We start from the raw sequence: 12,195 nt of genomic DNA, 5'->3' as shown, positions 1-12,195 counted from the left end.
GCTGCTGGAACAAAGGATGAGGATCTCTCAGGATCTCAATGAAATCCATCTTCCTAAAATAATCAGCTTTACTGACTATAAAGTGATGCGTTTAATGGAGTTGATGGAGTAGCTCCAGCACACAGAGTTCAGTGAGCGCGACAGAGAGAAGTTAGAGACTGTGACCGAAGTAGTTTGACTTTGTTTTTTAAAGTCCTGCTAGATGTCTATGACTTTTCCACTTACACTGTCAATGTTCACTCATGTTATCTTTGTTTTCCTCCCAGGTATAAGTTTCAGTTCCTCTCTTTGAAGTGTGCATCAGCCCCTGTTCCATCTTCATCATCATATTTCGGCCAGTTCTGCTTTGTGTTTCCTGAAACTGTAAAATGCGGCTTTATATTGAATTCATTTCTAAATAAGAGCATCATCTAGATGACTGTGTGCCTACATGTGCACGTATAATGACTTGGCAAAAGTCCGAAATAGGTTAGTGGCCTAATTTCTATTAATATGTGCTGCGTCTACTTGGATTTCTGAGTTTTTGTCCTTTTGTTTGGGTTGCAGATTAGCAAAGGCCAGAGGACAAATTAGATTCTCAGCTTGATTTTAACTTGATGGAATGCTTGTTTTCATAATTCAAAGGTTAGGGCCATAATATTCTGGCGGTTCATGTTTTCATTAGTGTGGTTAAACGTTCCCATGGAGGGTGACGGTAGACACACCGATGTATCCACTGCATATGGGAACGATGCTGAGATAAATGTCCTTTAACATTTCGGTGTTTTCGGGTCCTCGCTTGCTAGAGCTGTACCCATTGGTCCAGAGATCTAAGCTCATATGTCGGAAAAGTCCTGCTTCAACATGTGCATGTTTAGACTCGCTCGGGTTATTAACTTATTTTAAGATACTTCTGCTGCACATTCTGTTGGGAAATGTTGCTGCGATCCATTTGAGCATAACATTTTCAGCTATTTTTGCTCGTCCTGATGGGATCGCTCAATCAGCTCGTCGTCCTTCTGGGGCATTTCAAAGCTTTTTCGCAGGTCTTTTTACGAGCCATTTAGTCAGACAAGGGTCTGTTTCGGACCGCTGCTTGTCCTGGACATCTCTCTCCATGTACATGAGCATTAGGATGTAATAACAGAACAAACTTCCATTCGAGAAATAGTACTGAAACCTCTGCTAAGGACAAGCAGGAGGTGTTACCATGGCACCTCTGTTTGCACAACCCAACAGACAAATGGTGACTGGTTTCCCCTCACTATTACACACAGGAAGGAAGAGATTAATTCAAAGTATAAAACAACTCTCTGTCTCTCTCTCTCCCCCCGTCCGTGACTCCTTCTTTACGAGCAAAAGTGTCTGTTTCTTCTTAACACACCGTGAAGTTGTCGTTTCCTTGTTTGTATTTTGCCCATGTGAGGCGTTAGAGGTCAACGGTTAAAGTTAAAGAAAGGAACACCAGTAATCACATGCTTTGTGATAAAATATATCTTCATGTCTCATTAAATATTTGCCTGCATTTGTTTGAAACGGGACCTCTGTTCTAAATTTCAGACTGCTCTTTAAAATGAGGTTTTAAACACACGTGGATGTAACTTGACCCGCAAAGCATCACACGGAGGCAATCTGTGACGTTGCAACCATTATTGGGAAGTACTTATTCATCATAGTTTTTTTCTGATGTGATCTTATTCATATTTCAGTCGAAAAATGCTTTTATTTATTTATTTTTGTCGTGTTTCATAATGATTATCTTCAGCTTTGTGAAGATATCTGAGGTAACTTTAGAGGCCAATAATATTATTCTTAATAGACTTTTTTTTCTCTGGCATCTTTGAAGCAAAGGTAATATTTTTCATGTTATAATACAATCCATAAACTAACAATAGAAAGACAATTGACATTGTGGAAGATGTCCGTTGGATGAACTTTAGTTCAGGTTTTAGCTCATTGGTTAGCTGTCACTGCTCTTAAAGACTCTCCTAATACAAACTAGGGCTGTCATTTCATTTTTATTTTTATATTTAAAACTTCAAATGAAGCTTTAAATGTGTGTCGATAAACTATACGACGTCTTTACCCTAAAAAAAAATGGGACAAATGTGAGTTTGTCTCATTTCGGTTATATAAACGCAATTTACGGTGTTTTTGTGTTTTTTGACCACAATAAAAAAAAATCTTTTTAAAGGATATATACGGCAAGAAATATGTATTTAAGCAGAATAATTTAAATTGTATGTCCATGTATATAACAATTGTCCATACATTTGCACTTTTGGACTGAAACACTTATAATGACGAGGATTAAGCATGCAAATTCTGTACGTTATATAATAATAATTGGAGTTAAGTCGAAGCTTCGGACTATTTGGTTATAGCCCCATAGTAATCTGAATATTTTTAATTTTCAACATAGGTCCGACAAAACATCCCATTTAATCAGAAATTGCTCCATGCCCCAGAGGTCATCTCCACAATACTGAGTCAAACAGGGCGTGAGATAGTTCTCCAGCATCATCAGCACCTCTACACCTTCAGACACATGAATCAACACACAGGATAAAGAGCTCTACCAGTAAATGAGACTGAAGGTGGCCTCCTGGCCTGTGACCTCAAACCCTTCCTTTGTCTTAGAGCTGGGAAGTGGAGTCATTTCCCAGAAAGCGAATGTGTGTTATGTATCATTATTTATTTGTCCAACTTCCCTTTGCTAACTTTCCTATCTGTCACTGGATGTTTTCAGTTGAGTCTCTGCTTTATGTTGCTCTTGTCTGCTCACAGTAGCTGCAGCCCGGTCCCATTAATCCACATTCTAAATGAGAAAAAGTATTTTTATATGCAGAGCAAACGTTAGTTTGTGTCAGAGAACGTTCCCCCCAACGTTTGCTTTACGATACACTTTACGTCTTTGATGTAATTTAATATCAATTTAATTAATGTAGCAATAATGTACCAATTTCAGCTCTCGAGTTAACTTTAAGTACAAGTTTTCTGAACTTTTTTGGTCAGTTTTCAGTGCAATGCAGAACCAAAATCAAACGTCTAAGTATAGTCTTTAAAGCACTTAATAATTTAGCTTCCCCGTACATCGCCGACATATAATCCAGTTAAATTCTGGGTTAAATAGAGACTTTTAGAATTGGCCCCTGGTCCTGAATTAAGATCCAGATGTGGTGAGAAACAGATACAGTTGTGTACACAGCTTCTCTTGCAAGGAATCAATTATATATGTACTTCAAGCAGACTATTAGTAAGTACACACATCTTCCTTTCTGCTATTGTCTTAGTCTTGGTGAATTGTGTAAGGATTGATCTAATAGCTGCTGCAGAAGCTAAAGGGGATACACTAAAATAAACACATCAAGAAGGAGAGAACTTCTCCACATATGTGTGTTTGTCTCTCGGCCTCTGTGTCCATCGCTCACTCAGTCTGTTCGTCAGCTGGATCATAGCAAAGGAATGTCGTGTCATCCTAGCAAATCATTTTAGGACCGGAGGAAGGGCATCCTGACTTCTCAACTGAATCAGCCCGTGCCTTAATGATCACGATTACTTGGAATAAAATGTACATCCCCAAGGAATAAGTGACCCACGTAGGTCTTTGGAAGGTATACTGACGACATCCTGTAAAACATATCAACACAAACGTGCGTCATGAAACCCGGTGGCGCTTTGATCCTTTTCATGCATGATTATTCCCCCTCTACCTAGGAAGCCCGTGATAGAAATACAGCATTTGGCCTCCGGTTTCTCTTGATCTCTCGGCGGTCCTTGTTCTCTTTGAACAGACGCCATGCTTCTAATTGACTGAGCAAGAACATGCATATTGCATTTGTGTGCGTTTAGACATGGAGTACATATGTGAGATGCGAGCGCTGATGCCGCATGTTGTGCTGGACATGCACTTCAAAGAGAAAGCACGGGTTGGTTGTGTGAGTGAGACGGACATTTGCACTAATCCACTAAAGCAGCAGGGCTTCCCCATGGACAAGTGTCTTTGTCTTTGGCTGTCTTTGTGTTGCATTTTAGGCAGAATTATTGGATATCTCTCCTTTGTCCTGTTAGGTTGACATAAAGTAAAAGCACAGCCATAAGATGCATGTTTAGATTTTCACACAGTCATTACACACCTGTTTTTGTTTTGTTTGTTTAATGAAACAATGGAAGCTCAGAGGTCTACTGATGAGTCTTCAATCAGCAAATAAGATTGTAAGAAGAGATGCTGTTCAGAAAAGCTAGTTCATTTCAGATTATTTTGTTCACAAATAGTTTCCAAAGACCAAGAACGGCTTTCCAAGATCACCTTTTGAACTCATTCAGCTGTATTTTTCCATGGGAAATGATGGGAGTTAGATGGTCAGTGGGGTGCAGTCAGTGCTACCTCGGGAACGAGCCCGCAGAGCTCAGCCGGCTAGACGGACACGAGGGAGTCGTGAGCACGTCGATGTTCAAAATGTCAATTTAAGGCAGCTGCTTTGTCTGAATGTCAAGCGATGGAGCTGTTATTGTAGACTTCTGGTTTGAAGTTGCAGTATATAACCTCAAAAAGTTTTTATATGAGGATTAATTGGCTTCATCGCGGCAGCGTAGCGTCAATCCTCCCATCCCCCCTCTGCTCTGCCGGCAGTGTTAACAGACTGTAAGTCACACTAAACCTCTCAGAGTTGTGTAATAACCTTAGTTTTGTCTTTTTATTTGCATTTTTCCTTTTTTCATATTTTATACACCAAATGATTACACAGTTAATTGAAAAAGTATACTTTTCTTCAGTTATACTTTCTGTTTACACCTTTATAAATCCTGTCTGGCTTCTTGTAACAGCACAAACATGAAGTTTCATCATAACACCTGGCTGTTACCTGCCTGTTTCCATCTCACATGACACACATAAAGACATTAGGATGTGACAACGCTCCAGGCTGCCTGACACAGCAGCTATATAACAACATGTGCAGTGTTGGAAGGTTACTCAGTGTATTCAGTACTGCATTCAAGTACAACTTTGAGGTACTTTCTGTTTTCTTCCACTTCTACTTTGCAACATTTCAGTACTTTGGTTTATATGAAACAAGACGTCTGAACGTAATCGCTCAACTGTACTTCCAGCAAAGAGCACACCTGAATCCTATTAATAGTTGTGATTGCTCAGTGATGTAATTGGTTTCAGGTGTTTGCCCAGGTGCGTTATGGGTGCAGTTGATTGATGATTCAGTGTCGGTATTTCTATGGCTGTGTTTAGCAAACAACACACACGGGGTTTTAAGCTTTGTCGCATGTCGATACTCGTGTGTAGTTATTTGTAAACTGTTTGAGAAAACTATAAAGCAGACGATGGATCCATACGTGGTGAATAGATCCACCTCGTAGTTTCAACAAGTAACAAAAATCCATCAATGATAATATATCAGTTACAAAGGCCATTTTACTGCATTTATGAACACTTTTACTTTTTACATTTGCTGATATTACGTCTGTTCTTTTGCTTAAGTTGGGTTTTGACTTGGAAAATTATATCTTTTAGCAGTGAATTTAACGATTTTTCACTTTTATTTTGGACACAGTCAGTCAGTCGTGAGATGTGTGTGTTGTGGATGACTCGTCTTGCCTGCTGACTCCAGAATTAGTCTCCTGCACACGTGATCACAACACACAAAGCCAGCGAACTGACCTGAGGGCAGAGCAGCCAAGCATCCAATACATGGTGGACAGTGCAGGCATGCATGCGGATGCATATATAACACACACACACACACACACACACACACACACACACACAGACACACACACACACACACACACACACACACACACACACACACACACAGACACACTGCTCATTTAGCTTTGATCCTTAGTGTTTCCTCGTTTCAGTGTCGTTTTAGTCTCAGTGCATCATCGTGATATGGGAAGAAACAGAAGATTTAAGAGGAAATTCTTCATAACAAACTAATTGTAGCACCACGTCATCATTTTTCAAGGAAAAAGGAGGAATGCAACTAAATGTAGAGCTGCTGTGTCATGCCATAGCGGCCTTGCAGTACAGACATTGTGTAACAACCCCCTCGTGTATCTTAAATGAAGGTTTGGTTTGAAGTCCTTCAGGGAGAGACAGCTATAGAATGATGCTAGTACTTGCATTATATAACTTTTTTACCCTGGGGGACTTCAAATATTTGAACACACACATTACTTTGTTCACGGATTACACACATTTTAGGATTGCTAAATGTATCAAAATGTCCATTTATCTTTGTAAAAACGGATTGTTAATATGCGCACATCAACCTTTCCATTGTTTGGAGAAGCGATTACAATAAATACAGCATTTCATTCATAATTTGCTCATGTGGTTTACTGACGACATCCAAAAGTTAGCGACCCCAATCACCGTATTAAAGCATTGTAGTAACTCGTCCCTCGAGGTTTTAATCCACCGTTTGCGTCTCGTCTTTTAACTAAATGTTGTGGCTTCTCAAGAGATTTTTCGAAACTCAGAAAATGATAATCCCCATTTAATCTGATCAGTTCATTTTCTTCACTCGAGGTCTCAAGGTCAGGGGTCATTTAGCCGTCTCGCTCCTGGAAGGAGCCTCTGCTTTTCAGAACAATGACCTCTGGCTTGTTGAAGGACGGTGTTTTTCTGCTGTTGTCGCTCCTTCACTTTGAATCCGCCTCACACAAAGTGTAATAGACTGTTTTCTAAAAGCAGCGTAAAAAACTACTGTGACTTGTTTTCTCTCGGTTTAATAAGTTTAGACGTTGTGGTTTGTGCACTTTGAACCTTTTCCTTGTTTATTTGTTGTCTGTCTCGTTTATTTCCTGTCATTTCAACCTTCTGGAAAGCGTTTTGAACTGTCTGCGACTTGTTTTACAGATTGAGCGTTTATCTCTGATGTGAGACATGTCTCTGTTTTGATTTGGACCAGATTCCCATCGTTTCTGGAACAGAGATCCCTTCATCCTTTCACTCACTTTCCAACTCTCCCTGGGGTAAAAAAAATCTGAAATCCCACCCGACCAGTCCGATATACCCGACCAACAGTTTTAAAGAAAGCATAATGTGGAGTCATTCTGTTTATAGTCATAATGAGTTGCCACAGGGGCCTGTATTAAGACACAGCCTCCATCTGCAGTGAAGTGTAACATGCACAGCACAGGAAGTCAGAACATTTTCATCAAAATAAAAGCCTGTTTCAATCATCTTTATCACAGAATAATATAAGAGGGTTTAGCGAGTGTTTACGTCGTCATAATGCCTGCTAGGTCTTCTTGCAAAGATGAACTAATGCCTTCCCCATCCCTGAATTCATGATAATAAACAGAAGAGGAGTGGGGTTGGAGCAGTTATACTAGAAAAATACACGATATAATTTTCCACAAACTGGATATTTTATTGGAAAATAAGTCAGAGTTTACAGTAATTATTGTATATTTATCTTCCCCTCCAGACATGTTTAATTTAAACATACTATGCGTTGAATAGATCCAAAAATCCAGAATTAATAAATCCAGAAATATTGTGAAAGTCCAGTTTTAGAGTATAAATGCTGGACGTTTCACATTTTGTAAATAGGACCACGAGTAGCTTTCCAACTAGTTTTGTCCCAAACGTCATTGTTTAAACTCAAAGTGAGCACAGAGAAACCTCCTCCTTCAAACTGTTTTTTAAAAGTCTACTCGAAGAAGGTCAAACATCCAAATGAAGCAACAATAAGCAAAACATTTTTGGGTGGAGGGGGGACTTTAAGTTTGTAGTGTAACCAGCAGCGTCTCTGCTGGTGTGTGTTTACAACACAGAAGAGGAAGTAGTGGCCATCGAGGCAGAACAAAGTCATTAAATAGTGCGACCTGCAAAAACTCAAACTACTGCGGAAAATGTCACACACACACACACACACAACACATCCCACAGTTAAAAAATGCCCTTCAAGGGATGTCTCCTCCTCTTCTCTTCTTTGATGATGTCTTAATGAGATCCTCCTCTTCCTCTCCCCCTCACCCATTCCCCCACGTTCTCCTCCTCATGAACGTCGGAGCATAACTCAAAACTAATGTCCATCAGCGGATGAACAGGCTTCACTCCAGCATGTCACTGCGCCCTCTCTATCCCGGTCATGTCAAGTCCGTCCATGAATGTGTGTTTCCACCGCACATGACCATGTGAGAGTGAGCGGCCGCAGCTTATCTCTTGATGGAAAGTCGGTTTTGTGTACGTGGACAAATTACTCTTGTCTCATGCTCGCTCGTTTAAAAGCAAAGTAAGATCCACGGAGCGCTCGATAACGAAATAAAATGATTGTTTTTAACATTTGTTGAAGGGCAGAGTGTTTTATAGCAAAGTTATACTTGAGTCTAATGCAACGTGAAAACATCCTCCGGGCTGCTTTGAATTCTCAAATCAAGCTCCAGTCGTCTCCAATCCGGACATCAAATCTCTGTCTGCTTATAAATAAACTATCTGCGATGACGAATAACTAATAAATATTAAAACTGTGTTGTTTTTTTCTTCCTGTTTTCAGTTTCGATGTGGAGAATGGTCCGTCCTCCAGCTGCAGCCCTCTGGACCCTCAGGCCTCCCCCGGCTCTGGGCTGGTCCTCCACACCAACTTCCCCGGTCATAACCAGCGCAGAGAGTCCTTCCTCTACCGCTCGGACAGCGACTATGATCTGTCGCCCAAATCCATGTCACGAAACTCCTCCATCGCCTCCGAACTGTAAATATACAACACGCACCGTGCACACAAAGCACAGTCCATGCCCGAGTTAAAGAAAGATGGTTTAAGGAAGAAGTTCATTCTTATATTCCTACTTGTACGTACTGTTTATCTTATTTAAATGCACGTTAATCAAACAAGCAAATGATACATTGGGATGAAATACTGTGTCGTCCGTTCCATAATGTTAGTTTTAATAGAACACCATCAACAACACATTAGTAAACTTCTTTATTGATAATAATTGCATTGCTTCAACTTCAGTCTAGTTTCCTCAATAGATACCTGATACGTTCTCGTACACAATTTCATATTTGCACCTTTACGACAAAGAGCTCTGACCTCATCTGCGTACGGGCCAAGCAACGGTACCAGTGAGGAGCAGAGCTTCCTCATTGAGAGGTTGTTCAACGTTGTCTGTGTGTTCTGGCTTTCATTTGGCTGCGAGAGCATTTTCTCTTACTGGACGATGAAGTTAAAATCCAAGAGATTGCTGAATAATACTGTTTTATCATCGGCCTTATCTAAATGTAAATCAATAATACAGCTAAGATACAAAAGTTTTGGTTTGTCCATCATGGGCTACCGTAGAAACATGTTGGTGCAAGACTATGAAGGACTCTAAGATAACAAAAACACAACGCTTCTTGCATGAAAACATAGTTATGAATATTATATTCCATATCCACTAGTAGACCCTCTGAATCGCTCCACTCTGGACTTTTAAGTCGAGGCTCTGCTTCTGCCCCGCCGTGGAAGGATCCATGGTGGTGGTGGCTTTAAGGAGACAACGGCAGGACCCAACATATTACGTAACATGACAATTATTTGAATTGCGTAATTCAGTATTTTGGCCTGCGTTAGGTTATGAAGATGGGTCACTCTGAGAACGCCTTACACAAGTTGCATCCCATCAGAACAGTAAACTCCTGGTTTGACTCCCACACTCCTCTCTCTTTCTCTCTCTCTGGACTCTTTCAGTTCATAGTAATGAGGCTGGCTGGGTCATGGTAATCTTTGCGTATTGTTCTTACTGAACATCTTTCCTTTTAACAAGCATGACCACGTTGGCGTATGAAGCTTGATGTACCTGGATAACCTGATAGGTTGTGCATACTGTTATTGTCGGATGCTCCTGACCGCTTCTCTCTTTTCTGTGTGTTTTCAGACACGGTGATGACCTGATTGTAACGCCTTTTGCTCAGGTAAACATCCTACTCTCTGGAACCCCAAAATAATAATATAATCCCTATTAAGCTGTTAATGAATGAAGCTGTTAAAGCACAGTTGCCGACGCTGATTCGGCAAATATAACAGTTCAAATGAGCATATAATGTTTCATTTTCCAATGATTTACAAATATAAAGATGTATGTATTGCAGCAAGCAGACACAAAACAAACAATGTTGTGATAAAAGATGAATAATAACCTCTTCCTCTGCTTTTCTAGGTTCTGGCAAGCCTTCGTAGTGTGAGGAATAACTTCACTGCTCTGACCAATGTCCAGTGTGCCTCCAGCAAGTACGTGCTAATGACTTGAAACAAACATTCAAACGCTATGTTTTTCCTTCTCAAATACTTACTTCAGTGACCTGGTTTGACTCCGACAACATTGGGAAATCAAATTCCCAATGTCTGGCTATAAAATTCAGAGCAGCCACTTGAGGATAAAATATTCGCTTTTTATTGTATTATGTACTGGGAACCTCTAAAGAGTGTTGTAAATCAAGTCGGACAATCTTGGGATACGTGTATTAGATTCCCCTGTGGCAGAATACAAAATGAAAATGAGACCAGTGAGAGTCACTCGTTGAGCATGCGCAGCCTGCAGCTCCACTGCGTCACCAGCAGGGAGCGGTGTTGAGCTGCAAACAGACTGCTGTATGACCACAGACACCACAGCTGTTCCCAGCACTCACAGTGAAGAAGCTAAAGCAGTCTAGTAAACAAACACAGTACACACACACACACACACACACACACACACACACACACACACACACACACACACACACACACACACACACACACACACACCTAATATAAACCTAATATTACAATAATGTTGAAATAAGAGAGTGGGATTCTTTAACTTTTAACTACTCCCAGAGATTAAATTCCTCATTGTGCATTGAAATGATTTGTTATTTGCACAACATTTATGCTGCACTGCATCATATTTGTGTATCACATGAACGATTCATCCAAACATGTCTCACAGGAAACCGAACACTCGAACAGGAACATGGTTTGCTCTTAAAAACTCTCAAACCAGTGCACTTTAAGGTTTATGTGAGTTTAAAGGAATCATAGGTATACATAATAGAGACTCCAAAACGTATAAGAGTCTAAACCTAAGGCCTCAACCAGTAATGCACGTTATCAATGTGTGTTGCTTTGTGCGTCAGTTATTTCACTCGGTTCACAAGTTTACAAAACAGAGAAGTAGAAAATCCATCACATCCTGATGGAGGTGAGACTGCAGATGCCCTGGAAATGTGTATGTAGGGCACCTATCCCAATATTCTTCAGGCTCGTGTGTGTGTGTGTGTGTGTGTGTGTGTGTGTGTGTGTGTGTGTGTGTGTGTGTGTGTGTGTGTGTGTGTGTTTCTAAAGATACTAAGGATCCTCTTTCACAGGATTTATCGACACTCACAGAGCTGCATTCCTGTCTGACCTACATTCGGCTCTGACGCCCACACATAGACAAGAGTGGAGACTAAAACATGCTCATAGGTGTACAGGCAGCAGCATCATGTTAATGCACACACACACACACACACACACACACACACACACACACACACACAGACTTGATTCCACACAGAAGATCAGGCAGATAATCAGTGAGTCCCAACAGAAAGGAAATGTATGATTGTCAGTCTGCAGACTCCCAGACTCCCAGACTCCCAGACTCCCAGACTTCCAGACTTCCAGGTCCTGGACAGGATGTTGCTGCTGGGACGAGGACATAATCAGCATGACTGAAATAATGGACTATGACACAACAAATGTGCCTGCCTAAACTAACACAAAGCTCCGTCACAATAACAAATACCATCGACACATCACATCTGATGACCCAGAATTATAATCTGATCTAACTGTTGAACTTGAGTTCAGAGTGACCTCATTCATGATTTGGGTGGGGGTCGCCGCATGTTGTCTGTCGTGTCCGTCTCTTTCGAGACAGGCGGCAACCTCCGGGTCTGAAAAGGGAAACCAACGCCGAAGTGCCTGAAAACATTTTTTATAATAGCCAGCAGGGGGCGACTCCTCTGTTAGCAGAAAATAATTGAATTAAAACTTGGTATTTTTGCATGAGGTTAACTTTATTGTCACATTTTGTGGCTCTTACTTTCAAAGCTTTCTACAGCTTGCTTGCTGTATCCTAACATTAAGTCAGCAAGTAATATGAAAATACAATAATAATGATAATGAGTCAGATGATGATCTTCATACTACTTCTACTACATAGATTTTAGTAGAGCGTCTT

The 12,195-nt window shown here is 40.6% G+C and overlaps 1 protein-coding gene across 3 annotated transcripts in view; it reads left to right on the top strand.

Annotated features, from left to right (window-relative positions):
• The window catches only part of pde4ba (phosphodiesterase 4B, cAMP-specific a), a 132,898-nt gene that overhangs the window by 79,383 nt on the left and 41,320 nt on the right, over window positions 1-12,195 (top strand). For all 3 annotated transcript variants that reach the window (XM_068589577.1, XM_068589578.1, XM_068589579.1), the window contains 3 exons: window positions 8,505-8,699; window positions 9,868-9,904; window positions 10,150-10,220. In XM_068589577.1, coding sequence (XP_068445678.1) covers window positions 8,505-8,699; window positions 9,868-9,904; window positions 10,150-10,220 — 303 coding nt within the window. The remainder of the gene's footprint in view (window positions 1-8,504; window positions 8,700-9,867; window positions 9,905-10,149; window positions 10,221-12,195) is intronic.

Source organism: Clinocottus analis, unplaced genomic scaffold, assembly GCF_023055335.1.
Source record: "Clinocottus analis isolate CAN_PGR_092001 unplaced genomic scaffold, fCliAna1.0.p SCAF_23, whole genome shotgun sequence".
Lineage (NCBI taxonomy): Eukaryota > Metazoa > Chordata > Actinopteri > Perciformes > Cottidae > Clinocottus > Clinocottus analis.
This window is presented reverse-complemented; position numbering and strand designations above follow the sequence as displayed.